The sequence below is a fragment of the Pseudochaenichthys georgianus genome, chromosome 18 (genome assembly GCF_902827115.2).
Source record: "Pseudochaenichthys georgianus chromosome 18, fPseGeo1.2, whole genome shotgun sequence".
Lineage (NCBI taxonomy): Eukaryota > Metazoa > Chordata > Actinopteri > Perciformes > Channichthyidae > Pseudochaenichthys > Pseudochaenichthys georgianus.
Window position 1 is genome coordinate 11103706 of NC_047520.1, and position 25187 is coordinate 11128892.

Below are 25187 nucleotides of genomic sequence, written 5' to 3' on the forward strand. Positions count from 1 at the left end.
TTAAAGGTAGGGTAGGTAAGAATGGAGAAACCAGCTCGAGTGCAGACGGCCATCCAGTTATTTTAGGCTGGTCGTGCTTTTTACAGCGCCACGGCTTCCACGACATTTTTTTATGTATTTATTGTCAAAACATTTAATATATTCATTCATTGCTATCGGGATGTTAAGTGCATTCCATGGAATATAACAAAAAGTGTTTCTGAAGTGAATTACCTACCCCACCTTTAATATTATTTATATTGTTTTACTCATGTCTTACTTCTATTTTATAGGTATTATAGGTTTCGACTTGTATTATCTATTTTACCATTTCATAATTTAAATTTGGTGTTTAAATCCTTTGACTTTGATCAATCTTATTAATTATTAACTTTTTATTATTAATGTCTTATTTGGGTTTTATTTTCATTATTTATTTAATAGTTATTTATATTTTATCCTATTTATTGATGTTGTCTTCCTTTTTCTCATACAATTTAAAAAAAAAACTGTAAGTATGTATTTGTATATTTCATTCTTATTAAATATTGTTAACTTTTCAGACACATTGATGGAAATAGCAGCAATTCACGAATAGCTTCAATACATTTAGATGAAGACAGTAAAGTGGACTTTTCATGTAAAATACACGTTCTTGAAGTTAATTGAAGTTAATATGGACTTTTTTCAGCGCTGTCCTCACCGGAAGCCCTGCATTATCATACCGCCCTCCCAACGTCCAGCTTTACTACAGTCGTTCACCGAGGTGGGCGGAGCCAGGAAGGCGACTGAACAGCAATGTCAAGAAGTTTATGGAGTTGGCACTGTCGTGTATGCATCGTCTTTTAGCAAGAGAACACAAACAGATAAACAGTGGTGTCGACGGAGAAGCGTGAGTCGGACACGGAAACAGCCATGGACGGTGAGTGGAAGTGGGTTAAGCTGCTCGGCTTGTTTACCCACGTTAGACACTGGAGCTGAAATTGTACAGTGAGTTGTTTTGCGCACAGGGGAAAGCCCCGCTATCACTGGTTCTGCGCTAACATTGGGAGTCTGCAGTTCCCGGATAGTACGCTACCGTACAGTCAGTAGGAAGTTTGACATTACTGTGCTTTAATGGCTTATACCTGCTACATCCGGTAACAGTATGCTCCATTGAGTGTGTTTATTCCTCTGTGTGTAGCTAACTCACCTGACAGTCTCGAGCTGCCAAAGGGCCTATTGGGTTAGTCCAACTCATGCATTTCTTCAGTGACTGAACATACAAAACCTCATTCAAAAATCTATATATTTATATTTACTTAACTATCTATTTATTGAAAGATGTAAACTATGTTGTTGTTGATAAATTATCTTCAGTTCAGCAAACATAAACCCACTAGGTAGCATTGAAAAAACCAGCAGTTTAAAGTAACTGAGTTGATTTACTGAAGTACTGTACTTAAGTACAGTTTTGAGGTACTTGCACTTTACTTGAGTATTTCAATGTTTTGCTACTTCTACTTCACTTCAATCCAGAGGTAAATAGTTTACTTAGCAGATTTGGATTAATGATGTGAAATCAACACTTGAATAAGACTTTATGTCACCTGGAATACAATTCAAAGCTACCTTTCAAAGTAATATAAGTTAGCTGCACCTTAACCAGGTGTAATAACACTTAGTTTAAGGCATTATAATTATAATCAAAACATATCATATATATTATTCTGAAATGGACCAATCTGTGAAATGATTACTTTTGATTACTTTTGCTACTTTAAGTATATTTTGATGCTTATACTTTTGTACACTTTTACTTTAGTAACATTTTGATACAGGACTTTTACTTGTAACAGAGTGTTCCTACACTGTGGTACTTCTACTTTTACTTAAGTACAAGATCTGAGTATTTTCACCACCTCTGAAAATCTATCTTATTATGAATGGTCCTCACTGCTCGAGAACCGCCCACCTCAGTCTTAGTGGATGGACGTATGGAAACAGCACTTAGTAAGTACATACTTTGTACAAGTCCCAAATAGAAACAGACTGTTTAGTCGCTCAAAAGCATGCTGATGTGAATAGTATCCTGTGATGATTTAAAAACTGCCATCTTTCTATTTTATTCCACTTTTATCTTTGTCTGCAAGCCAAATAACATGAAATACCACGATAAACAATCAACAACATCAATGACCTAAACTCCCAAAAATATTGACTTTGTTAATATACTGTATATGATTTTTCCATGTCTACCATATGGATAGGAAAGAGACAGTGAAATTAAATCCATGTCAAAACCCCTTTTGTTAGGGTAATTTAAAGTTAAAAATAACTCACACAAACGTCTCACTTCCTTCATCTCTGATTTGATATTAGTACATTAAGTCAGTTTTGGAGGCCTTTACTTTCACTTTCACATCAGGCCCTCATTTGCCTCTCAAATAATAACAATTGTAATTATTGTGGCCTTTTTGGTTTGTCTTATTCCAAGATCCACATTGATCTAAATCAAAGCCTGTTGTCATGTCAGTGTTTCCCCTACCATTGTCTTGGAGGGGAGCTGCTCCCCGCCAAAAGGAGCCCCCCCCCCCCAACGGAGCCCCCCCAATGGAGCCCCCCTTGAAATTCAAGGTGTTTTAAAAAAAAATTATAATTTTTTTTATAACATTTTTTTTTCAATATATATATATATATATATATATATATCACCAAATTGCAACTAATCTATATCTACTGTCACTTTTCATATTGAACATGTGCTCTTTTATAAACTAAACACTTTCATTTTAAGTTGTGAGTTTAGTGTTTTTGACCCCCCCCCCCTGCTCAGGCTGCACCCCCCCCCCCAAAGCAGTAAGCCTACGGGAAACACTGCATGCTATGAGTTGGGTCTGGGAAGCAGGCATGTTACAACTTGGGAATCCTCCTACCAATGCTTTCACATCAAACAAGTCCTACTAGCCTTTGGGTGGAGCTTCGGCCTCATGACTTTCTGTCACACCCCGCTTCTTTCTATGAATCTTAACAATTCATTAACCAAGTCTGAAACCGGAGCGCTCCAATTACAATGGAGGCTCCTCACAACAAGGCAGGTAATCTGACACCAATATTACACCCTGCCTGTCATTGTTTGCTTCTTCTTCTCCTTTCCGCACTTGGCAGGCAATTTATGGCGATGTATTATATTTAGCTGGGAAGCCCTTGTTTTTCAGTGACCTTTGACCTCTTTGGACACAGCTCTGTCTAGTAGATTTCCACCCTGGCCATCCAATGACAAACCCTTACCAAACCACAAATATGTGCGGAAAGCAGCCTTTGGTTTATGTCATCATCACTACCAGTGTATTCTGTGTTCAATGTACTTTGAATGGCGAACCACTAATTGCTCTAAGATTTTGACGAACAAGCGTTTAACCTTTATTTTTTTGTTGTTGTCCCCCACAGCTGTGTATGGATGGGGTATGACCCCGCACAACCAAGGTAAGAAGGTTTCCTGTAAATAATTAGTGTTTAATATGACCCGGCTCTGACTTTGAACTAGTAAAGATTTGACACTGTGTACCTATAACAGACCGATTTCTGTGTTGACGCACTGATTCTGTGATTCATGCTTTCACAATCTGGACAGAGACTTTGTTTCTGCATTTCCAAAAGACAGCCACACCACATTTACGTCACATTCTTCTTCTTCTTTCTCCATCAGTCCAAGCAGCGGGCCCCTTCATAGAGATCATCGAGCAGCCGAAGCAGAGGGGCATGAGGTTCAGGTATAAGTGTGAGGGGCGGTCGGCTGGAAGCATCCCCGGAGAGAAGAGCAACGAAACCACCAAGACCCACCCAGCCATCAAGGTGATACTTAAACTCCATGTATTGAGGTTGTTTTCTAGGTTTCATTTAATGTAGCTTAGATAACATGATAATACACTTTGGTCACAGTTGGTGTAAAGTATCGCCCATAATGTTATTAACTTTTACTCTACCTCTATTATAAAACAATACTACTCTACTGTTCTTGCTGTTAAAAATGCATGCAATTAGAAATATCTGACAAGTCCATTCTGTTAAAGAGGACATATTTTGCTCATTTTCAGGTTCATACTTGTATTTTGTGCCTCTACTGTGACATGAATCCATGGTTTAATGTTCAAAAAACTCTTTATTTTTCTCGTTTTTAATATACACACTTTACTTTAAAATAGCGTGTGTGTGTGTGTGTGTGTGTGTGTGTGTGTGTGTGTGTGTGTGTGTGTGTGTGTGTGTGTGTGTGTGTGTGTGTGTGTGTGTGTGTGTGTGTGTGTGTGTGTGTGTGTGTGTGTGTGTGTGTGTGTGTGTGTGTCAAACCACCCGACCCGTCTTGTAACACGGAGCCCGTTTCTTAAACCATGCTAAATGTGTGTGTGTGCATAAAGCTGAGTTATGATCGGTCATAATATCACGGAATTTGGTGATGATTAAATAGTTTATAGTGAGATTTACTCACATACTTTTGGCCATACTCGCGCAGCCCTACACATGAACTGAGATAGGTCCACAGTTTAGAGATATCCCGCCCCTTAGCGTACAATGTGTGGAGTGCTAGCCAATAGAAGCGAGAGAGTTACATTATGGTGTCATTATGTTAAGTAAGTAAACAAAGGAGTCCAATGGAGGGGCTCTGGATAGGAGGGCCTATATTAGGGCCTCTTTAATAAAAAAAAGAACAATTGGCAGAGTAATCTATAATGGACATAAAAAACTCATCACATAAATGAATTGTCTTAAGTTACAAAGTGCTTTAACAATAAAAGCAGTCAAGCTTTAACTTTAACATATTATTTTTAATTTGAACTTTAAATGGAACTTACTGTAGTTGACCATGACAAAACAAAAATAACACAACATTTTAAAATCTGTTTGTATGCTACAATGTAAAACAGGGCTACGTTACATAACTTTTGAGATATTACATGAAATGTGTTTCAGCAGTTGTCGGCCATTGACAATAACCCTCAACGAGCCTCTAAGCCAGAATAAACGTTGCTCATGTGTCATTCGGATTTCCTTTTGGAAATATGAAACTATTGCATATTCCTCTCACAGGTGCACAACTACAGTGGGCCCCTGCATGTTCGCATCTCATTGGTGACGAAGAACCCGCCCCACAAACCTCACCCGCATGAACTGGTCGGAAAAGACTGCAAACATGGCTACTACGAGGCAGACCTGCAGGAGAGAAGAATACACAGGTAGACTGGGGTGTGAATGTGTGGCTAATGTGTGACAGAAACATCTCGCACGTAAGAGAAACTGGAGGAAATGATGTTCAAATGGATTCGTCCTTTGTGGGAGATGACGTGTTTTCTGGCGTGTCCATTTAGTCGACAGTTTCATCACCAGTTTATAGATGTGTCAAACATTAACAGAACACACCACTTACAGAAACGCGGTTCAGTGTCGTATCCTGCTTGACAATCATACATGTCACTGCTACAAATAAATAAAATAAAAAGCATTGGGGGGGCTTTGCAAGAAATGCACAATAACAGCAATTGAGACTATTTTTCAATGATATAAGGTTTATTATTGCATCATTTGACCAGTCTATCTGAGCAGAGACCTGTCTATCTTTATCAGAAGTGTGATGCAATTCAAACAAACAGTGTGGACTGCCCACCACGGTCAGTGTATTCTGTATTGTGATTCAAAGGTGAGTGCACTTGTGAAAAAACAAATGACTAATATAAACATCGAAAATGGTACATTGCATAACAAAGAGCTAGAAAAAGAGCTATAAGTTATTTTAGTACACACTATAGTAGATATTAGGGTGTAATGATATATTCATTTGGATTGATTCAATTATCCAATATCATGAATCTAAAGTGGAAAAAAAATACCCTTATCTTTTATCAGGGACTATGGATGAGCTCAAATCTAAAATCCAGCATATTTACACTTGAAGCATTATTTGTCTAAAGCGTCATTAATGTGCATTGTCCCTATTCAAATAAACGATTAAAATAAAATGAAATATTATAGTGAAATTCCCAAGCCTAATTTCAACACACCTCCTTATAAATATTAAAACAATTGTTAATCATGGGGAATGCGGCACATAACTGTGGTCTTTTTTATTTCTTTGATCATAAAGAATAGATTGTTTTCCGTTCAAATACCTCGAAGAGGCCTATAAAACAATGGTCAAAGTGTATTGAATGAGCTTTTTCCTCGGGTGCTATAAATATAAGATTGTGTCAAATAGGCACAGGGTTTTGTATCATAATATTTGCACAACCCTAAATTCAATCATATTGTTGCAGCAAATATAGTATTGTTGTCCTGATAGTTGAGATAATATCTCATCATCTTGAAACTTGTGGTTAACACCCTTAGTGTCTCAGTACTACAACAACATTAGAATAAGGTCTTCGAGGCGAGAGAGAGTTATTTTCCCAAATAAAACATTGTATTTTGTGCTCATCAACATTAATATACAGAACAGAAACAGATAATCATTTCTGTTAGTGAAATATCAGTTAGGCATTAACATATTCATAATATTGGATGTATAAAATATCTTTATATATTGGTACTGAGCATGTTTCTACTCAGACTTTCCTCAGTCCTTTCAACCTTTACCCTGTATTAACTGTAAGTGTTTGACCACCAATATGTGTTGGTTCTAGATTACTTTGTTTCACTGTAAAACCAATGAGAATTAATATCGTCAGTTAGAAAGTACATGCATGCTTCAGTGGTTTCTGTCTTCTGGTTTCGGTCTAAGACCGTATTTGCTTTCAGTTTTCAGAACCTGGGCATACAGTGTGTCAAGAAGAAGGATGTGAATGAAGCCATCACGTGTCGGCTGCAGACCAACAACAACCCCTTCAACAGTAAGTTCTGCAGAGAGAAGCGAGTTGGACACAAGTGTGATGCCATTATTTTTACTGAACTGATATTTAGAGTTCTGTCTTAAACCTTGCTAAAAAAAAGAAAACGAAAAGGGGAATCTCATTTTAAATATGCTAAAACAAGAAGGCAGTGTGATAGTTTAGCTCTATGATTTTGTCATTCTGTCCTAACCCTAAACATTTGTTTTTAAACTTTTTAGCAAGTTTAGCTTTTTCTTTCGCTCTGTTAAGAAATAGCTAAAAGTTAGCATTAGCAGTGATAGCCACTGCTACAAAAAACGGTTTACCTAATTTCTTTGGGTTCACAGCAGTGGGTTCTTAGCATAAAATAGGTTCAAGAAGTATCAAGCTAGCTACTGTCATGTATACACATTGTACCTTTACTTTATCGCTGTGTTTCTCTGTCTACCTATTTATACAACACATTTGCATGTAGCTTTTACCTTAGCTATGTTTTAAAAAGTAGCTAACTGGGTAGAGTTAGCATTAGCAATGATACCCACCTAAACATAGAATGTGTCCCAACAGTTTGACTAACTTCTCTGAATCTACAGCAGTGGACGCTTAACACAAAATAGGAACAATTCCATGATAGTTATGATATGAACGGTTCTGTATTTTAGAAAAAGTCTATTGTCTATGTACCGTTACAATAAGATCATGAAATGTAAATACCCTGACCCTTTTAAATCTGATAGCCTACATATAACAGGATGCAATGCTCTGCCAGACACATTGTGAACCCCACCCTTTCCCCTGCTGTGTGTTGGCTGCAGTTCCCGATGCGAAGGTGTGGGAGGAGGAATTTGACTTGAACGCGGTCCGGCTTTGCGTCCAGGCCACCATCACTCTGCCGACCGGGGATCTGATTCCCCTGAAGCCTGTGGTATCGCAGCCCATCTTTGACAACAGTGAGTTGGCAACACATATGTTGCAGATGTTGGAACTCTAATGTCAGAGCTGAAACCATTAGTTGATCTATTAGTTAATCAACAGTAAATTAATTGGGGACTATTGTGATAATCAATTCATGATGTTAATAACAAATGTCTGATTCCAGCAAATGAGAGGATTCTGTACCTTTCTTTCTCATATATTATTGTAAACTAAATATTTTTGACATTTGAAGGAATAACATTTGTGTTGGTAGTTGCAACCCTGGCTTATAAATATACTTTTGGGTAGAAGCTCTTTAATATGACGTATTTTTTGGACAAGGTTAACTAACATGAATTTGGGGGAAATACCAGTGTTTATTTTATTTATTAGTTATTTGATAGGGACAGATACAGTTTACATAGACTAACGGCTATCTAATGCAAGTCACATAGCGTTTATAGCACACTCCTCCCTGGAAGGGCTTTTTGTTTCTGTGTAAGCAAGTTCACAATCATCCTAAACATCACTAAACTCCCTCAGACACTCTTTGTTCCTCTTTGCACTTGAACTTTTCTTGTCAGCCCCAAGGTATTTACAAGAATTAGTCTATATATGTATAGGAAGTATCTCGATTCTTACTCACTTGCTGAACATTCACACCACAAAACCCTACCCACAAAACACAGCTCTATACATAGATGTATAGTATGTACGCATCTCTTTCCTGAATCACTGTCACTAAGTCCAGTATTTACTGGACCACAGCATGAGAGCAGACAATCATTTCACTTCAACATTTATTTAAATGTTGAAGTGAAATGATTGTCTGCTCTCATGCTGTTTCAAACATGAATATTTTTTCTTTTCAGAGAGGATTATTTAATTAAGTACTGTTGTCAGAGTCCGTTAAAGTTTAAATCTTCCGGACAAAATGAGAAAAGTGCCAGTCAAAAGTCTTCTTTGTTATTTATTGAGCTTTAAAACAAATTGATAACGACTCTATATTGAACAAACTAATTATAGTAGATCAACTACATTATTCAAAAGTGTACAGTAACTTTGGATAATAACAAAGGAATAAACGGAGCCTCTCTTTTCCTCTCTCCCCCTCTCCCTCTCCTGACAGCCTGTCAGTATCATCTCATGCAGCTCACTGATCCAGTACTGAGTGACCCGACAGTGAAGAATAAACATATTCATAACTAGGTTAGGTTGTTCCGGAGGTAGATAAAATAGCTAAGTGTGTTAGTTCTAACTTGAAGTGTGTGTTTTGCTCCGCTCACCAGTCCTTCACAGCGGACAGAGCTGCAGGTGATCATAGTGCTGCATCATGTAGAGCTGCAGGTGATCATAGAGCTGCATCGTGTAGAGCTGCAGGTGATCATAGAGCTGCATCGTGTAGAGCTGCAGGTGATCAAAGAGCTGCATCATGTAGAGCTGCAGGTGATCATAGAGCTGCATCATGTAGAGCTGCATCACGTAGAGCTGCAGGTGATCATAGAGCTGCATCGTGTAGAGCTGCAGGTGATCATAGAGCTGCATCGTGTAGAGCTGCAGGTGATCATAGAGCTGCATCGTGTAGAGCTGCATCGTGTAGAGCTGCAGGTGATCATAGAGCTGCATCATGTAGAGCTGCATCATGTAGAGCTGCATCATGTAGAGCTGCAGGTGATCATAGAGCTGCATCATGTAGAGCTGCAGGTGATCATAGTGCTGCATCATGTAGAGAGCTGCAGGTGATCATAGAGCTGCATCATGTATAGTTGCAGGTGATCATAGAGCTGCATCATGTAGAGCTGCATCATGTAGAGCTGCATCATGTAGAGCTGCAGGTGATCATAGAGCTGCATCATGTAGAGCTGCATCATGTAGAGCTGCAGGTTATCATAGAGCTGCATCATGTAGAGCTGCAGGTGATCAGAGAGCTGCATCATGTAGAGCTGCAGGTGATCATAGAGCTGCATCATGTAGAGCTGCAGGTGATCATGCAGAGCTGCTTGTCTCCTTCAGCAGCAGCTGATCTGATCTCTCTCTTGCGTCCGATTAGACTTCACTCGCGTTTTTGTCCATATCGATCAGATCTAGCTAGTTCTGGCTATGATATGACTGCCTGCTTATTAAAGGACACCAAACAATAAGCGTTGCTTGGCAACGGGGTGTGGAGGCAAAGTATAGCGCAGAATTATGCATTTCTTCACATGAGGGGTCAAAATGTCCCCTTCAGGAGGATAAATCTCTTTCTCCACATTAAATGTTAGACATTAGATTAGAATGTACTGTTCTTGTCTGTCACATAAGTGGCGCAACTGATGCGATATTGCGCGAAGGGGGAATTATTTTGACCGGACATTTTGACCGGAGAGATTTAGATTTGCCGGTCTTCAGCATATTTTACCGGTCATAGTCCGGTAATTACCGGCTACCAGAAACTCTGACTGTTGAGTCTGCACAGTGTTGAAGTTGAGGTTTTATTAGATACATATTTTAGGTAGTCCAAAACGTGAATAAGTGTTAGTGCTGAGATTCAAATCTGAGGAAATACAATGAATAACAAAATAATTCTACAAATCAAGATTCATAAAAAAAACTATTGAAAACAGCAATAATGAATTTATAAAAATACAGAAAACATACAAACAGAAAAGATACAATGAAAATATATATATTTTTTTTATTCCTGCCGAAGGTTTGCAATATTGATTCTTCAATAATAGCCCGAGTCTTTCTGCATTTAAATGTGTCAGGTTAAAAATTATTTGTATTTACAGGTTTTCAGGGTCGCCCAATAGCTCAGTGGTATTTACAAGTTTTCATAAATGCTTTTTTTTTCTAAAAGGGGCGCCAAACACAGCTGAGCTGAAGATCTGCCGAGTCAACCGCAACAATGGAAGCTGCAAAGGAGGGGATGAAATATTTCTACTGTGTGACAAAGTGCAAAAAGGTACAATAAGCCTGTAGAGAATGGGATGGGTTACACACTCAATAAATACTTTAATATTATTGAGTGTGTGCTTAAGAATAAGATGGCTCTATAACATTTAGTTCACATGTGGTTTCGTTGTGTCACAGGGTCTTCTTTGTGTAATGCAAAGCAGACACATTATTTCTAATTGACTTCAATCACAAACCAAAAGATGTCTTCCTCTATTCCCCTGTCCACTTTTTCCAATGTTCTAATTCAATTATGAACATGCTATGTTCATTGACAACTTCTTTGCACTGTGTATGTGTGCCTGCTAAATGAGTCAACTGTAGAACACTGAGAAAAACAAAGCAAAAAGATATGATCATTATCAAAGAACCCACTTGCAGTATTTTGGTTGTGCTGTTAATAATGTGAAGTTTATGTTCTCTATCTTATCTCTACATTTCCCATTCTGTGTTCCTTTGTAGAGGACATCGAGGTGCGCTTCTTTCAGGACTCCTGGGAGGGAAAAGGCACCTTCTCGCAGGCTGACGTCCACAGGCAGGTGGCCATTGTGTTCCGCACACCGCCGTACCGCGATGCTAACCTCACCGAGCCCGTCAGAGTCAAGATGCAGCTGCGTCGGCCCTCAGACCGCGAGGTCAGCGAGCCAATGGACTTCCAGTACCTGCCCTCTGACCCAGGTAAGAGGCAATGTTCCCATTATTCCTGTAATGTCAAATAAATGCCGAAGTCACTCTAAGATGTTCCTTAACTGTTCATTGACCCCTGTAGATGAATACAGGCTGAATGAGAAGAGGAAGCGTACAGGGGACATGTTCCAGAGCCTGAAGCTGGGGCCCATGCTCTCTAGTGGTATGACATATTTGTTTGTCACTACCACTGCTATATATATAATATTGTATTTAAATGTTCTGTTTCAATGTAATCTAATCATGTCTGCGTAAATGTTAGTGTCCATTCCACAAGATAGACGGCACATAAGCCCGGCAAGGAGAACAATCACAACCAAGCCTCCATCTATGAACGCACAAGTTGGTGAGTCTGTTTAATATGTCTGAAAGAAACATTTGCATATGTTACAAAATGCAGTAAATTTGACCTGCAATAATCTAAAACATGGACTGGGGCTCAGTTCCATCTGCGGTGGTCCTGGGTTTGTATTTACACGTCATCCCCTCTGTCACCCCAACGATCAGCACACCTTTGCCATAAACTGATTATTTGTAGGTCATTTTCTGCATAAAGATAATGTGATTTTATAGTGAAATTTAAATTCCTTCTTGCTTGTGTCATGTGTCTCCAGCAGCTGTGGTGCCCTCTGGTGCCAGTGGAGCCAAACCCCAGTCTTCCTACTCATATCAACCGGGCCAGCTTTTCTCAGTCCAGCCCAAGATGGAGCCGGTCTCTGCTGCAACTACAAACCAGACATGGAAAATCATGGAGAGCCTGCACCTGGGCTCCCAACCCAAGGCCACTCCAGTGCCCAACTTCACAATGAGCCAGGCTCCATCCTCTACCACCACGTCCACCGCCAACCAGGACTACTCAACCGTCAACCTGGCAGACCTGCACGAGTTCTTCCCCAACATCTCCTCGGCCATGGCCCAGGAGACGGCAGCTTCTCAGGCGTCCTCCTCACAGAGCAGCAGCTCCTTCACCCTGCAGGGCTCTCAGTACCGGGTGGACCCACCACTTGTGGACGATGATATCCCAGAGTTCCCAAGCTTTTCCGAAGCCCACCCTCCAGGTGTTCTGGATAACCTAAACATGGACGACTTTGAGGACCTCCTGAACCCGAACCTCCTGAACGAGGGTGGGAACGTCCCTGTGATCTTGGCTTCAGCTTCATGCCAACAAGCTCACAGCTCGTCTTCCGCTGCTCACTCCGCAGCATCCCAGAACACATGTGACCCCGCCGGCCTCCCAGGAAGCACCTGGATGAATTACCCTAACAGCATTGTCCACCTGCTCCAGAACGAGGGCATGATTGACATGTCGTCCAACAACGGCAACCACCGTTCCACCGTGCTTGATGAGTTCGACGAGTTGATGTCTGCAGACGAGGATCGTCTTATTTCCATTTTTAACAGCCAAGCTGGGTTTGTGTCAGGACACCCGACTTAAAGTTTGTCCAAGTGATTTTTATACGGACAAACTAAGATCACATGTATCTGCCCTTCAGAACTATAAGTCCTTAGTTGTTACAAAAGGAAAGAGGGTGGATTAATTAGGGCTTGTAAAAGATGATATGTAGCAAAACTGCTCACCGTGTACATGCTTTTTAATAACACCAAAACAAGGAATCTTCCTGGTATTCAATAAGTAGGATTTATGTTCCGGATATCATTGTTCAGCATCAATCATTAACTTTGTTCTATAAAGACGCTGAATGCATTTTATCAAAAGTTTTCCTGTTGAGGTTATTTTCTGTGGAACATGTTTTTGTACAATTGTAGTAACTCTGGTCAGTGTTAATGTGATTATAACTCTGTACGTTTGGTTAAAGCAGTAGGATTTTAATCACACCTGGAGGTAAGTCTATACAAATAATGTCCTTGTAGTTAAATATCCACATTTATGACTTACAAATACATTGTCTTCTAAGGTCAGCAGCAGCAAATGATGTTCTTATACTCGTGCCTTTGAGTCTCAACACGTACAGTAATGCGTTACAAACCAAATGAAGGTCTATATATATATATATATAATTATCAAGCTACATTAATAAGTACATGCTTATAGCAGGAGCTCACACTCAGAGCTGTATCAGATTATGTTTTGCCTCTGGTCCGTTTTTCTACACTTATTTCATAGGTTATGGCTGCAGTTTACCTTAAAGACTTGTATGTCAAGTTGCTTTACTCTGTAGTAAAAAAATGCTTTCAGATTCCATTGATGATATGATGTAAACATAGTATGTGCCTTTTTGCTGTTATGAAAATTCAAAACACTTTTCTTGGCAATAAAACCTACAACGTATAAAAATTGTCTTCAAACGTAGACTTTATTTGGCAACTCTGTTATCGTGGTTCAGTACTAATGAAAAAATAAAGCCCAAAAGATTAGACAAATGCATATTGTAAAAGCAAAAAACAAATGCTTTTTCACCCTGTCCATCAGGTAGGTGTTAGTGTGTTACAACATGAAGAACATACATTTTCTTACTTATGAACACATTATAAATAATCATGACAACCGTTCTGGTCACTTTGGAAATATAACAGCATGAACACACAAGTATAAATCAGATTATCTTTTGCCAAAAGGAAGAACTTGAGATCAAAATTCAGCGACTGACATTCAAAAGCATTTGTCAGTGAGCTGTACAGCACAGTCGGCTCGTGGGATCAAGAAGTGCTTCTTCATCCTACAAAACTACCCTCTTCTGACAGACTTATGTTACTTCAAGATTGGTGACTCTGTTGATAATGTGTGAACGGCGGGGCACACACTCCAGGTCAAATTTGCTCTCGTATATGGTCGGACAGAGTTTCCAGCGGTTGTTTCTGTAGATTCCCAGATATGTGTACACATCCGGCTTGTAGGTGAGAGAGCACTTGACCCCTGCGGCACGGATGACAGAGTCTAGCCTCAAGACCTCGCTCTCGTCAGTGAAGTTCTCGTTATAGGCACAAATGACCTGCTTGCCCTCTCCCTTGGTGTTATGCGGACTGACTTTAACTAGGGAGATCTTGCCATCCAGGGCCGCTCTCGCCACACACTCCCAGGCATTGTCCAACTTGAAACCAGTGTCCAAGTGCATCAGCCATTTGCCTGTGAGCACTCCGTGGTTGAGGGCCAGCTCCTTCACTGTCTGGAAGCTGGCTGGCCGGCCGCTGGCCAAAAGTTTCTCCCAGCTCTCCTGCAGACCAGTGACATCCCCGACGCTGGGGCAGTGGTTCAGGCCCAGCACAGCGATCCACCCCACAGGGCTCACTCCACCTTCTTCATTGCCAAATCTGTCCACTTGGGAGGGTCCGTTGGTCTTCAGCCAGGCATCGAACTCGGATCTGGGAGTTCTTCTCGAGTCAAACACAATCCACGGGTCCATGTCTGCAGCCATGGCCTCAGCAGCATAGGTCTCTGCAGCGAAGGGAGTCGCCACCTCGACACCTCCAGGGCCCCCTTCTTCCTCCATGTTGCTGTCAGTTTAGGGGAATTGAACAAATCCTTCGTCTTACCCTGTTGAAATGAGAAATGCGTTCTTTATTAAAATGGTCATTAAAATCAAATGTGCACATGTGGACTATTTCCAAATCTAGGCTAAAGTGAACCGCTGGATTGTTTACTAACTTACTAGCCTGCCACATTAGCACATCTAGTTCTAAAGCTAATGTGTGTCCAACAAACTATAAATAAGCTTTTTTATCAATTGTGTGTGTAAGTTATACAGTTAACAGGAAGCTAAACACGAACATATATTTGAAGCTAGCTAAGCGGCTAGCTATCCATTAAACAATCATCGACGGTTACATTATTTGCAATTTTGAAGAAGGGTTGTAGCTTAACCGCAAACTTGATATCACACCTAACGTTTTAATATAAATACGTTGCATGTGGATAATAGGTAAAATGGCAAACTGTGGACGTTGAGGCTTAACGTACCTGCAGGTGATGGCGTTGGTTGTCCAGTGTTGTTCTTCCGCTCACGCGCAGCACTAACTGACTGCGGTAAAACTAGAGAGACAGCAAGCGCATTTCGTGGCATCTGCAGGCAGTGGCAAGTACTTCCGGCATATGCCACAGAGGCCGCTACTCTGTGGTATATCTGGCAAGTACTTCCGGCATATGCCACAGATGGGGCAAATATAACTTATAATAATATAATTTATAAAGTAAACCTTAGCATCTCACTAGCAGTGGCAACTGAAATCAGTTACAGCTGCCCTAAGTATGTAGCCAAGTCTAATAACACCAGTGTGAAAGTTGCTGTGTCAATACAGATATGTATTTGTTAATTATTTGTCTTTACTAGTCATACACCTGGTTATCGTAGCAAGCAGTGGAAACTCCCCTCAAGAAGCGACAATTGCCAAGGGCGTTGCAACCCTCACTCGCCAATATTTCATCATAAATATAGCACGTTTGTTTATTTTAGCAAACCATGCTCCAAGTAAAATTGAATAGAAATGATAATAATCTTTTTGAAAAATAGAGATCGCACATCAGTCCTGTGTACAGATCAGTTCGATAAAGTCATGCCTAAACAGCGACATTTTACACGATAAATACGGGTTTAAATAGCTTCATTTGCCACGGAAGGCGAGTGGCAGCTACAGTAAACCTTCTCTTACTCTGGCATCTTGTGGCAACTCCCGGCAGCGGCAGATGCCTCGGCAGGTTGTGGCATCTGTGGCATATGCCGGAATTACTTGCCACAGATGCCACTGCCTGCAGATGCCACGAAATGAGCCAGGCCCTACTGGAAAACTAGTTGCCGTTTAGATTATGTTGCAGTTTATTCTATTCGTGCAGTTACGGTACATGTGCTTTGAGCAGCCACAATATAATTTAAAAGAACTTCAATGTATTCTCACATCTGACACACCTCTGTATCAAAGAGTTGTATGACAAACTCCATCAAAATGACCCACAGTTTAACAGTAGTGCCTTCTCTCGCCTATAGACCAGTGCTACATTACACAAGTTTACCTCGGAAATTAAACATGTTCATAAATATGAGACCAAGCTGTGTTAATACAATTAAAGTACAATGTGTGGTTTGTAAAAACGAAGTTTATGTGTGTTATTGATGCATGTACGTTAAACTATAACACACTGCAGTTAGGGGGGTCCAACCACTGTTAAAGTAATGTTTACATTTTAATCCTGTACAAAGTTGATCCAAAATGACGGCACTGGGACCATGCGGAACCAAGCCCAGCGACCAGCCAACGGGGAACGAGTGACGACGTGCTAACGAGTTAGCAGGGTAGCTATCGCTATCAAGTGTGTGCGCGGTGGGGCTGATTTATACAATATAGAATAATATTTCACAGTTTATTCCATTTTAATTTAGGGAAGCCACCCGGGTTATTTAATTATGCCGAGCAAAAAGAAGAAATACAACGCCAGATTCCCTCCGGTGAGTTTAAACTTCGCTGAACCGGTGTTTAGCGTAGGCAGCGTTAGCATACTGTGTGATGGAAAGCTAACTTGTCTAGCAAGCTTGACCGGGGTTTGGCCTGTCTGCTTGCCTAAATAGCTAACAAGCTAACAAGCGCAAACCTTTACAACTCAAATGTAAGTTGTATTAGTGCCATTATTAAAACGGAATTGCTTTTATGATTGGTTGTCCCATTTACTTTGCGTCCCAGTGATACCTTTGGTACAGTTTAGGCGTGCAACGCAAGTTAGCTAGCGAGTCCAGCAGTTAGCGTTGTTTTTAGCATGCCAAGCTAAGTAAGACTTAACGTTATACATCTTGGCAAATCCGTTGTTTGTGAGTGTTTTGATAGCACACACATTAAAATACAGGACAGTGATGAAAAGGGCTAAACATGCATGCAATGAAAGTCCTCGTATCAGGGAACCGAACATGTGTTGTACCGTTAATGTGTATGAGTAATAAGTTACCCTAGTTAACAAGCATTGTTCTTACATTTAAAAATTCTTTAAAAGTTTATTTTTCATTATTTCCAAATGTGTGTCAATGCATTGACTCACTATACACATGTGTAATACTTACCCTTTTTGTCCTTACAGGCAAGGATAAAGAAGATTATGCAGACTGATGAAGAAATAGGCAAAGTGGCTGCAGCAGTACCTGTTATTATCTGTATCCTTCCTGACAAAAAGCTTCACTGTGCATGTTCCAAGTATCAATCATTTGTTTTGAATCCACAAAAGTATGTTTGATTTTATTAAGTTGTGTACATGGCATTTAGGTCATTAAACTAATGATCTGACTGGAAGTTTAAACATTAACTTTGTTAACAAGTCAAACAGAAAATGATTAAACTATTTAGTTAGTTATTGATAAAGTCAGCAAACCTGTTGCATATACATTTCCTTATCTAAGATGTCAGCGAGAGCCCTGGAGCTTTTTTTGGAATCATTGCTTACAAAGGCCTGTCAAGTCACCCAGTCTAGGAATGCAAAGACGATGACAACATCGCATCTGTAAGTTTGTGTGTTTGTGTGTCTTGATAAATTACCTGGTCTAGATTGCACTGTGTTGGAGTTGGACTTGTTTGGGAGTCGTCCTCTGCTCAGTTCATTCTGACTGACATACCACAGATGTAATTTGATGGTACGACTCTTTACTCAAAGCAGAATGCATGCGAGTCTGTGGAGAAAGCAGTGTGCTGACTTGGACATTGTGTTTCCACAGAAAGCAGTGTATCGAGCTGGAGCAACAGTTTGATTTCTTGAAAGACCTGGTGGCAACTGTGCCAGATATGCAGGGCGAGGGGGAGGAGAACCACACCGAGGGGGGTGGAGAAAAAGTCCCACGCAGGTATGTGTCTCTTTCTCACGCTCGCATACACACACTGACAAGCTTGAATGGCATGATAACTAAAAGGAATAGAACAATAATAGCTTTGTCTGTCGTGCAGATGAAGTTGATTCATTAATCTGGTATACCACATGATTTTTCACTCATTAATTTCTGATAAGTCATGCACACACATTTTAACTCCTTATATGGAAACAAGTAGAGTTACCTTTTGCCTTTCGAGCTCCAGCTGCTGCTTTAAATTGACTAAGGCCAAATGTTTGTTATCTTAACGATTTTCCCTTATCTCCATTCCGTTTGTGATTTAGATAGATTATTTACAAAAAAGTAAAGTAGATTCAAACAACAAGAGAAGAAAACTAATTATTGAGGATTGTAGAAGGAAGAAAGCATTATTGATTGTCAAATCAAACACTTGATCTGCTAAATAGAAGCGGAAGGCTTGGCAGAGAATCGCACATAAATTAAGTGAAAACCCCAAAGAGTGTTGCTGATTCGATTGTGATTCAATTAAAATTAGTTGTAAACTGATCTTATTTTAAACATCGTCTCTAAGCTGTGGGCATGTGGAGCATGTTTTGAATATAAATAACTGAAAGTAATGTTTTCTAGCTGTGTTGGAAAGACATCAGAATTGTTGTTTTTTTCGAATAATCCACATGTTCTTTTTTGTCTTCTCCCAAAGGGGTAGAAAACCCGGGTCTGGCCGCAAGAATGGGGGGGCTGGCTCCAAAGGAAAGGACAAGAAGTTGTCTGGCACAGAGTCTGAGCAGGAGGTGGGGATTTATTTGCATGCAGAGAACAAAAGCTATCCACAAGTTGTATCATACGGAACATGCAATTGGACATTATGAGCACAGAAAAATACTTTATTTCCAAGCCTATAAATGATATTTCGTACAGTTGCAATGATGTGTGTCTGAGGTAAGAAGTCTCACTGGTGTGTTTTTTGTGATAAAACAGGATGACTCAGAAGAAAGCGAGACGGACGGGGACGAGGAGGACGGCTCTCAGTCAAGCACAAACCTGCAGGCTGCATCCAGGTTCCACAGGTATGGACCCATCACATATAAATCAATACAATCACAGTAACTGTAGCACAACAATTAAGGTTATCAAAGCAGTCAGAAATGTAGGTAACAGAACAATATCAGTCAGAATTTTGCTAAGATTAGCCACACTGTATCTGAAAAAGTTTGTTTAATTGAGCAATGGTATGTATCATATCTTTACTTATCATTTTAATACAAAATATGTGTTTTTTCTTCTTTCAACATTGAAACTTTAACAACAGATGAATGAGCTGTTTGGTTTCATTATGTCCACTGTAAGTCCAATGCTCCTATTGTAAATTATAAAAAAATGATGTTCAGATATCCGGTGGACAGGGAGGTGGCGCTGTTTTTCCTCTAGAGACAGCTCTTGCTGAGGGCTAATTCCACATTACTTTCGTATTTTAAGCAGGTTTTTTGAATATTTTATATTTGCATTGTATACGTTTCTATATAAAGTGTACACAAAAAAAAGTCTACGGTGTGGCTAGACACTATGGAAATGGATGAGCTTCTCATCACCGGGACAATTGCAATGTAGAAAAGAAGGTCCATGGAAATAATATTGTTGTCTCTTTATTGGTTGTGATATTTAAATCTATTGCCCACATTTATCATACTTGTTGGAATAAAATATGTTGATTTATTTTTGTTTACTGACTCATTGGAGTATCAGAATCACAAAACCATCATCCGTCCCACAGCAGGTACATTTACAACAGCAGAGATACAGTGCAGATAAAAAGATAACAATTATTAGTGTAGATATATATTAAAAAAGACGCAAACACAGGCTAATAAAATAAAACACACACATCCCCAGTAAAATATTAGTAGCAGCCTTAAATATGTACCATGTATTAAATATGAACTACATGCTGTATATAACTAGTCTTTAGTCTAAATTGTATTTGATTGACTCGTCTCCCCCCCCGCAGCCCAACAGCAGCCCCCCAGGACACGCCCCTGCCGGGCAGCATGGCACCCGGACAGTCGGAGGGCACAGTGGCCTTCGCCCCCCACCCCTCCATGATCAGCGTCGCACCACCTCCCCCCGCCCCGGAGCCGCACAAAAAGGAGGAGGATGACGACGACGACGACGAAGACTATGACTCTTAGCTCCCCTCCTCCTTCTCCTCCACCACCACTACTACTCGCACACACAAACACACACACACACTCTTTCTACGTTATTTTCAGATTTCTTAAGTTGTCCTCGCGGCTGCTCCAACTGAGGAGGGAAAGACTCTTCGTCGCTCACAGCAAATCCCTCGGCTGTAAAAAAGACAAAGTCGCAGGAGACGGAAAACTGGCTGTATATTATGTGTTTTTATTTCTTTTTTTTTATGCAGTTTTATTTTATTGTAGAAGAGAATCCGACGAGGTTGTTTTTTAACATTGACTGATTTAAAGAAATGGCAGTCGTCACTGTTTTTGCCATGGGCCCCCGCGGACAGGATAGGTGTAGTTTGTGTTGCTTTGTAGCTTTTTCATTTGGCACTTTTTTTCTTTTTCCTCAATTCCCAGTAGTAGACATTATGATGTGGACAAGTCACTCAAGATCAGCCCCCCCCCAAAAACCTTCTATCAGCAGCAGTCAAGGCCTTAAGAGACAAGTTCAGGGGCAGCAGTTTCCAAAGTGTTAGGAAGGTGATGCACACTGGACAAAGGGAACGGAGGTCATTGTCTCAACCATAAAGTGTTATATTACCACGTTATCAATTGGCTATGAGTGACTGATGTTAATGTGAGCCCTACTTCCAGGCTTTGTCGGGCTGCAACGTAAACAAGGAAGCAGGTGTATTTTTACGATAGGTTAGCTATCCACAGCCTTTTTCAATCAGTTTCTATTTTTAATTCAGGTTTTATCAAGTAAACTACAAACAGCCAACCATATCAGCAGGGTCATTTTCCACGCTGTCCTAGCTTAGTGCTATAATATATTATTTTATAGCACCATTTAATTCCCCCGGATCGCCTCTTGGACCATAACTTTGTTTTTAAAGTTTTTTGTCTCCTTTGTCCACTCTCATTTCTATTCTGGCCACCCTCCTATTTTTGGAATTATTTTCAACATTTTGTTCCCCCCACCTCGTTTTAGATTGTTTTAAATGTATCCATTGAAAAACACAAAGATGGGGCTCCCAGTTATGTGTCAGTCTCAGTATGAAATGTTTCTGAATAGACATTTGAAGTTGACACTGTATTGTAAACTTTTAACATTCTTTTTATTTTGTATGGGTAAAAAATAAAGTTCATATTTCAATTTAAGAAAAAGAAGCCACGCTTGTTTGGGGTTTGTTGTGTTTTCCATATCGGAGATGAAAAGCCTTCCACAGCAAGCAAATCTGAGACGGCATTCATCTTTAGACAGTTCTTTATTCACTGGAAGGGCAAAACGTGACTCCCGCGGCATCTTAAAGCTAAATATTTCAAAGTGCTAATTTTTCCATTTCATAGGCATGGATCTCATCCTTTGTAGTCCTGACGTCGTTGCACTTTTTGAGTTCTTTATTTTGAAAGTTTCCCATGGATTCATATCATGTTTATTTACTGGCAGTGCCTGAACCTGAAAGACCAGCGCTGCGTTTTATCCTCCACACCGCAGCCTCCTCTGGTATTTAAATCAGATAGTACAAGTACAAGACGGTACAGGTTTGTGGAACGTTGTTCACAGAGAGGCGATTGTCACTGTCATGGACACACTTTAAAGTGGCCGGCACACTTAGCCCACAGTGTGTCCCGCCCCTTTCCTCTTCCTGCTGCCTTCTTTATTTTTTCAAACAGTCCATTCTGTCGTGTAAATGCACCCCCCCCTCTAGCTCAAGCAACCCGGGGCCGCAAAAACAACTGCATCCTTCCTGCTCAAGCGTTGACTCAGCGGACTGCGAGGAGGGTGGGGTTAGAGGTGTGTGTGTGTGTGTGTGTGTGTGTGTGTGTGTGTGTGTGTGTGTGTGTGTGTGTGTGTGTGTGTGTGTGTGTGTGTGTGTGTGTGTGTGTGTGTGTGTGTGTGTGTGTGTGTGTGTGTGTGTGTGTGTGTGTGTGTGTGTGTGTGTGTGTGTGTGTGTGTGTGTGTGTGTGTGGGAGCAGGAGCAGGGTGTAGGTGGTTGACTTTAGGAGGTTGGTGTCCAAACAAATGGCAGTCATGGGGCAAGGAAGGAGGGAGGGTAAGTGGGGGGGGGCATCGAAGGGGCGAACAGAAGGAAGCACACTGTTTCCACACGGCTGCCGTGGGGGCCAATGGCCCTCTGATTCCCAGCCACTCCTAGCTTTGGAAAATGTGGCAAAATGTTGATTCTCTGACCTTTTCCAAGAATAAAAGTCTTCAGTTGTGTGTCTACAAAACAAAATGTATTCCGTGGCTAAGCCAAACTGTGGTCTTAATCAGAATGCACTTTGGGAACTAACTCATTAATACAATTTGTGCTATAGGCTATTTTTATATAAAGTAGTATGTCCCTGCTTCAATGTGTTTGGTGGGATATTCTGACATACAGGGGTGGAAGAAGTATTCAGATTAGTTACTTAAGCAAAAGTAGATAGTTACAAGTTAAGGTCCTGCATTCCAAATATTAATTAGGTAAACATACAAATGTATAGGTGTCAAAAGTACCACGAGTAAAAGGTACCCCTTATGCATAATGGCCCATTTCAGAATCGTATATATATTCAGTTACTGGGTTACTATTATGTTTATTTATGTGTTTAGATTTTGTATATGCTAATAATCTAAACCTAAGCTAATAAATCTGTCAAATAAATGTAAAAAGTACAATATTGTCTTTTAAAATGTAGTATGGAGTAGAAGTACAAAGTAGCATAAACTGAGAATACTCGCATAAGTACCTCAAAATTGTACTTAAGTACAGTACTCTCCATCACTGGACATACATTATCATACATTCCAAAAACACAGGTAGTAAGCCATGGCATACATTATTTTTACGGCACATTTCAAATCAAAAAAGGAACACACAGGAAAGAGCATGAATAAACGACAGAGCGTCTCTTGCTATGGAATCACACTGACCTCATGCCTGGGAGTGTTGGCGCAGGAACACCTAGTCCCCAACAACGGTACCACTCCCTCCTGTTGGAGAATGCGTGTTAAATACCTCAGTAGCTACTTAGTTTTACTTAGCCTTAAAAATATATAATGTTTTTAAGATTTGCATCTGCAGTAGAAATCCTGAGATAGCTGTGGAAATACATATAAACACTAGCATAGCCTGTTGACCTAGCATGTTTCTGTTTACTTCAGGTGCAATGTGCAATACCTGGGCACACGCTCTTAATAAATGGGGCAACATTTCTCCTACTGGATCCATAAGATCTAAAAGTACATATATAATTTAAAACATAAAAAAGCCAACATCTAACTAACAACATAGGGCAAGAATTGGATTTTGGATTTAATCCATGATGAGCTTTACTTCCTTCCTCTCTGCAACACAATACATACCGCTACTTTTTCCCATTCTGTTGATAGTGTTCATTTGTTAGTGTTTAAAAAAAAATATGGGGATATCTTACATTTTGCTATACTTCAAGAATGTTTAGGCTGTAATAAAGCCCATTTCCACCCAAACAGAGAGAAATTAACATTAACATTATGCATGTTGTAAATAACTAAATAACATAGCATCTTATAATGGAGTTGTGTTTCTTTATTCCTTGTGGAAATGGGCTTCCATAGGCTGTATTATTGGATATAATGAGTCATAACAGAGGAGAAAAAATGTGTAGCCTTTAAGTGACATTTCAAAATTGCATCCCAGGTCAGCAAAAGTTTGTACATTTTTCATTAAGTGTCATTTAAGATATTCTGCAGAAGTAGTCCGCTGAACTCTTTCGTATTTCAAAATAGAAAGGTTATAATAAAAGTGAGACTGTTCTCCCAGGATTTAAAACTTTGAAATGATCTTCATTTGACTTTATCCGGAGGGGATCTGTACAGCAGTAAATCCGACTCCACTTCAGTGAAATTTCAATAACAGCTCTTCCACCTCAGTCGGATAAGTAGCCCATCAAACTGCATGAAGAACATTAAACCAGCCGCACGCCGAAGGATTTTAAATGTGTTTCTTGAGGAAAGACTTGGAACTCCTTTTTTGTTCAAAGTAACACCAGACAAAAGAAAATGTCTCCTCATAGAAACATAACAGCAGCACTTTATCCTCTTTTCTTTGGCTATGCGGACAATTTATAAAGACTAACTGTCCTTGAGTTCTTGGACTAAATATAATTTAAGCATAATAGCTCAACTGATTCAAGAGGGTGTTAATACCAATACAGGAAATGGCATGTACTTTAAATAACCATACATTGAAAAAGAGGTTATATACATAAAAATGACTTCCGAATTGTACATTGACCTGCTAAATAAAGTATAAAGTGGACATAATGTCTTAATGTATTCTATCTTTCAGAATTGGTTGTATTTTAGTACATTTTGAGTACATTATTTGCAGAAAAATGTTAATTATTTGCTGACAACTATATTTATATTATACTTAATTAATGACTGTGTGTTAGCTTTTGGCACATTTTTATTTGAGAATCTTAATCTTTAGGTTCTTAAAGATCTGTAATCACCAGTGTTAAGTAGGGCATAATAACCGAATAGGACGTGAAGTTTGAATTTCAAAATAAAAGGTAAACTGTCACATGTTGTCAAGAAAACATTCATAGTGAAGTAAATTAAATGTGGTTTCACCTCACAAATAGGAATTACATTATAAAATGAGAACCACATAATGAAATCATTGTACTGCTCATCTGTGCACTATGATAGGTGTTCTAATGACCAGAACCGAGGCTCATTTTATTATTTTTATTTGAGTGTCGAAGGCATCAATAAAAAATGACCAACAAATCTACACAGAGAATGCATTGTAAATCAGTGATTCTTACGGCTTGAACGTCAGTGACGGCAGGCTGAGATCCTCACCGCTGATTGGCTTCCGCGAGAACGCGTCACGTGAATTTGACGCTCGAGTTGAACAAATTGAACT

The 25187-nt window shown here is 39.8% G+C and overlaps 3 protein-coding genes across 3 annotated transcripts in view; 2 read left to right on the forward strand and 1 right to left on the reverse strand.

Moving 5' to 3' along the window:
• rela (v-rel avian reticuloendotheliosis viral oncogene homolog A) overlaps positions 1–13067 on the forward strand; it is a 34397-nt gene extending 21330 nt beyond the window's left edge. The window contains 12 exon segments of the mRNA XM_034105692.2: positions 671–901; positions 3409–3444; positions 3668–3813; positions 5044–5189; positions 6745–6836; positions 7631–7765; positions 10570–10674; positions 11127–11342; positions 11434–11514; positions 11614–11697; positions 11966–12743; positions 12745–13067. Of these exon segments, the coding sequence (XP_033961583.1) occupies positions 895–901; positions 3409–3444; positions 3668–3813; positions 5044–5189; positions 6745–6836; positions 7631–7765; positions 10570–10674; positions 11127–11342; positions 11434–11514; positions 11614–11697; positions 11966–12743; positions 12745–12889 (1971 nt within the window). The 5' untranslated portion in view covers positions 671–894 and the 3' untranslated portion in view covers positions 12890–13067.
• Positions 13068–13647: 580 nt separating this feature from the next.
• c18h11orf68 (chromosome 18 C11orf68 homolog) lies at positions 13648–15378 on the reverse strand. Its single transcript, XM_034105695.2, has 2 exons — positions 15268–15378; positions 13648–14844 (listed from the first exon to the last, which is right to left on the reverse strand). The coding sequence occupies exon 2, from the start codon at positions 14798–14800 to the stop codon at positions 14057–14059; it is 744 nt and encodes a 247-aa protein (XP_033961586.1). The 5' UTR covers positions 14801–14844; positions 15268–15378; the 3' UTR covers positions 13648–14056.
• Positions 15379–16538: 1160 nt separating this feature from the next.
• Positions 16539–21453, forward strand: drap1 (DR1-associated protein 1 (negative cofactor 2 alpha)). Its single transcript, XM_034106615.2, has 7 exons — positions 16539–16747; positions 17368–17440; positions 17691–17784; positions 17996–18121; positions 18807–18897; positions 19085–19173; positions 20112–21453. The coding sequence occupies exons 1-7, from the start codon at positions 16706–16708 to the stop codon at positions 20290–20292; spliced, it is 696 nt and encodes a 231-aa protein (XP_033962506.1). The 5' UTR covers positions 16539–16705; the 3' UTR covers positions 20293–21453.
• Positions 21454–25187: the final 3734 nt, after the last annotated feature.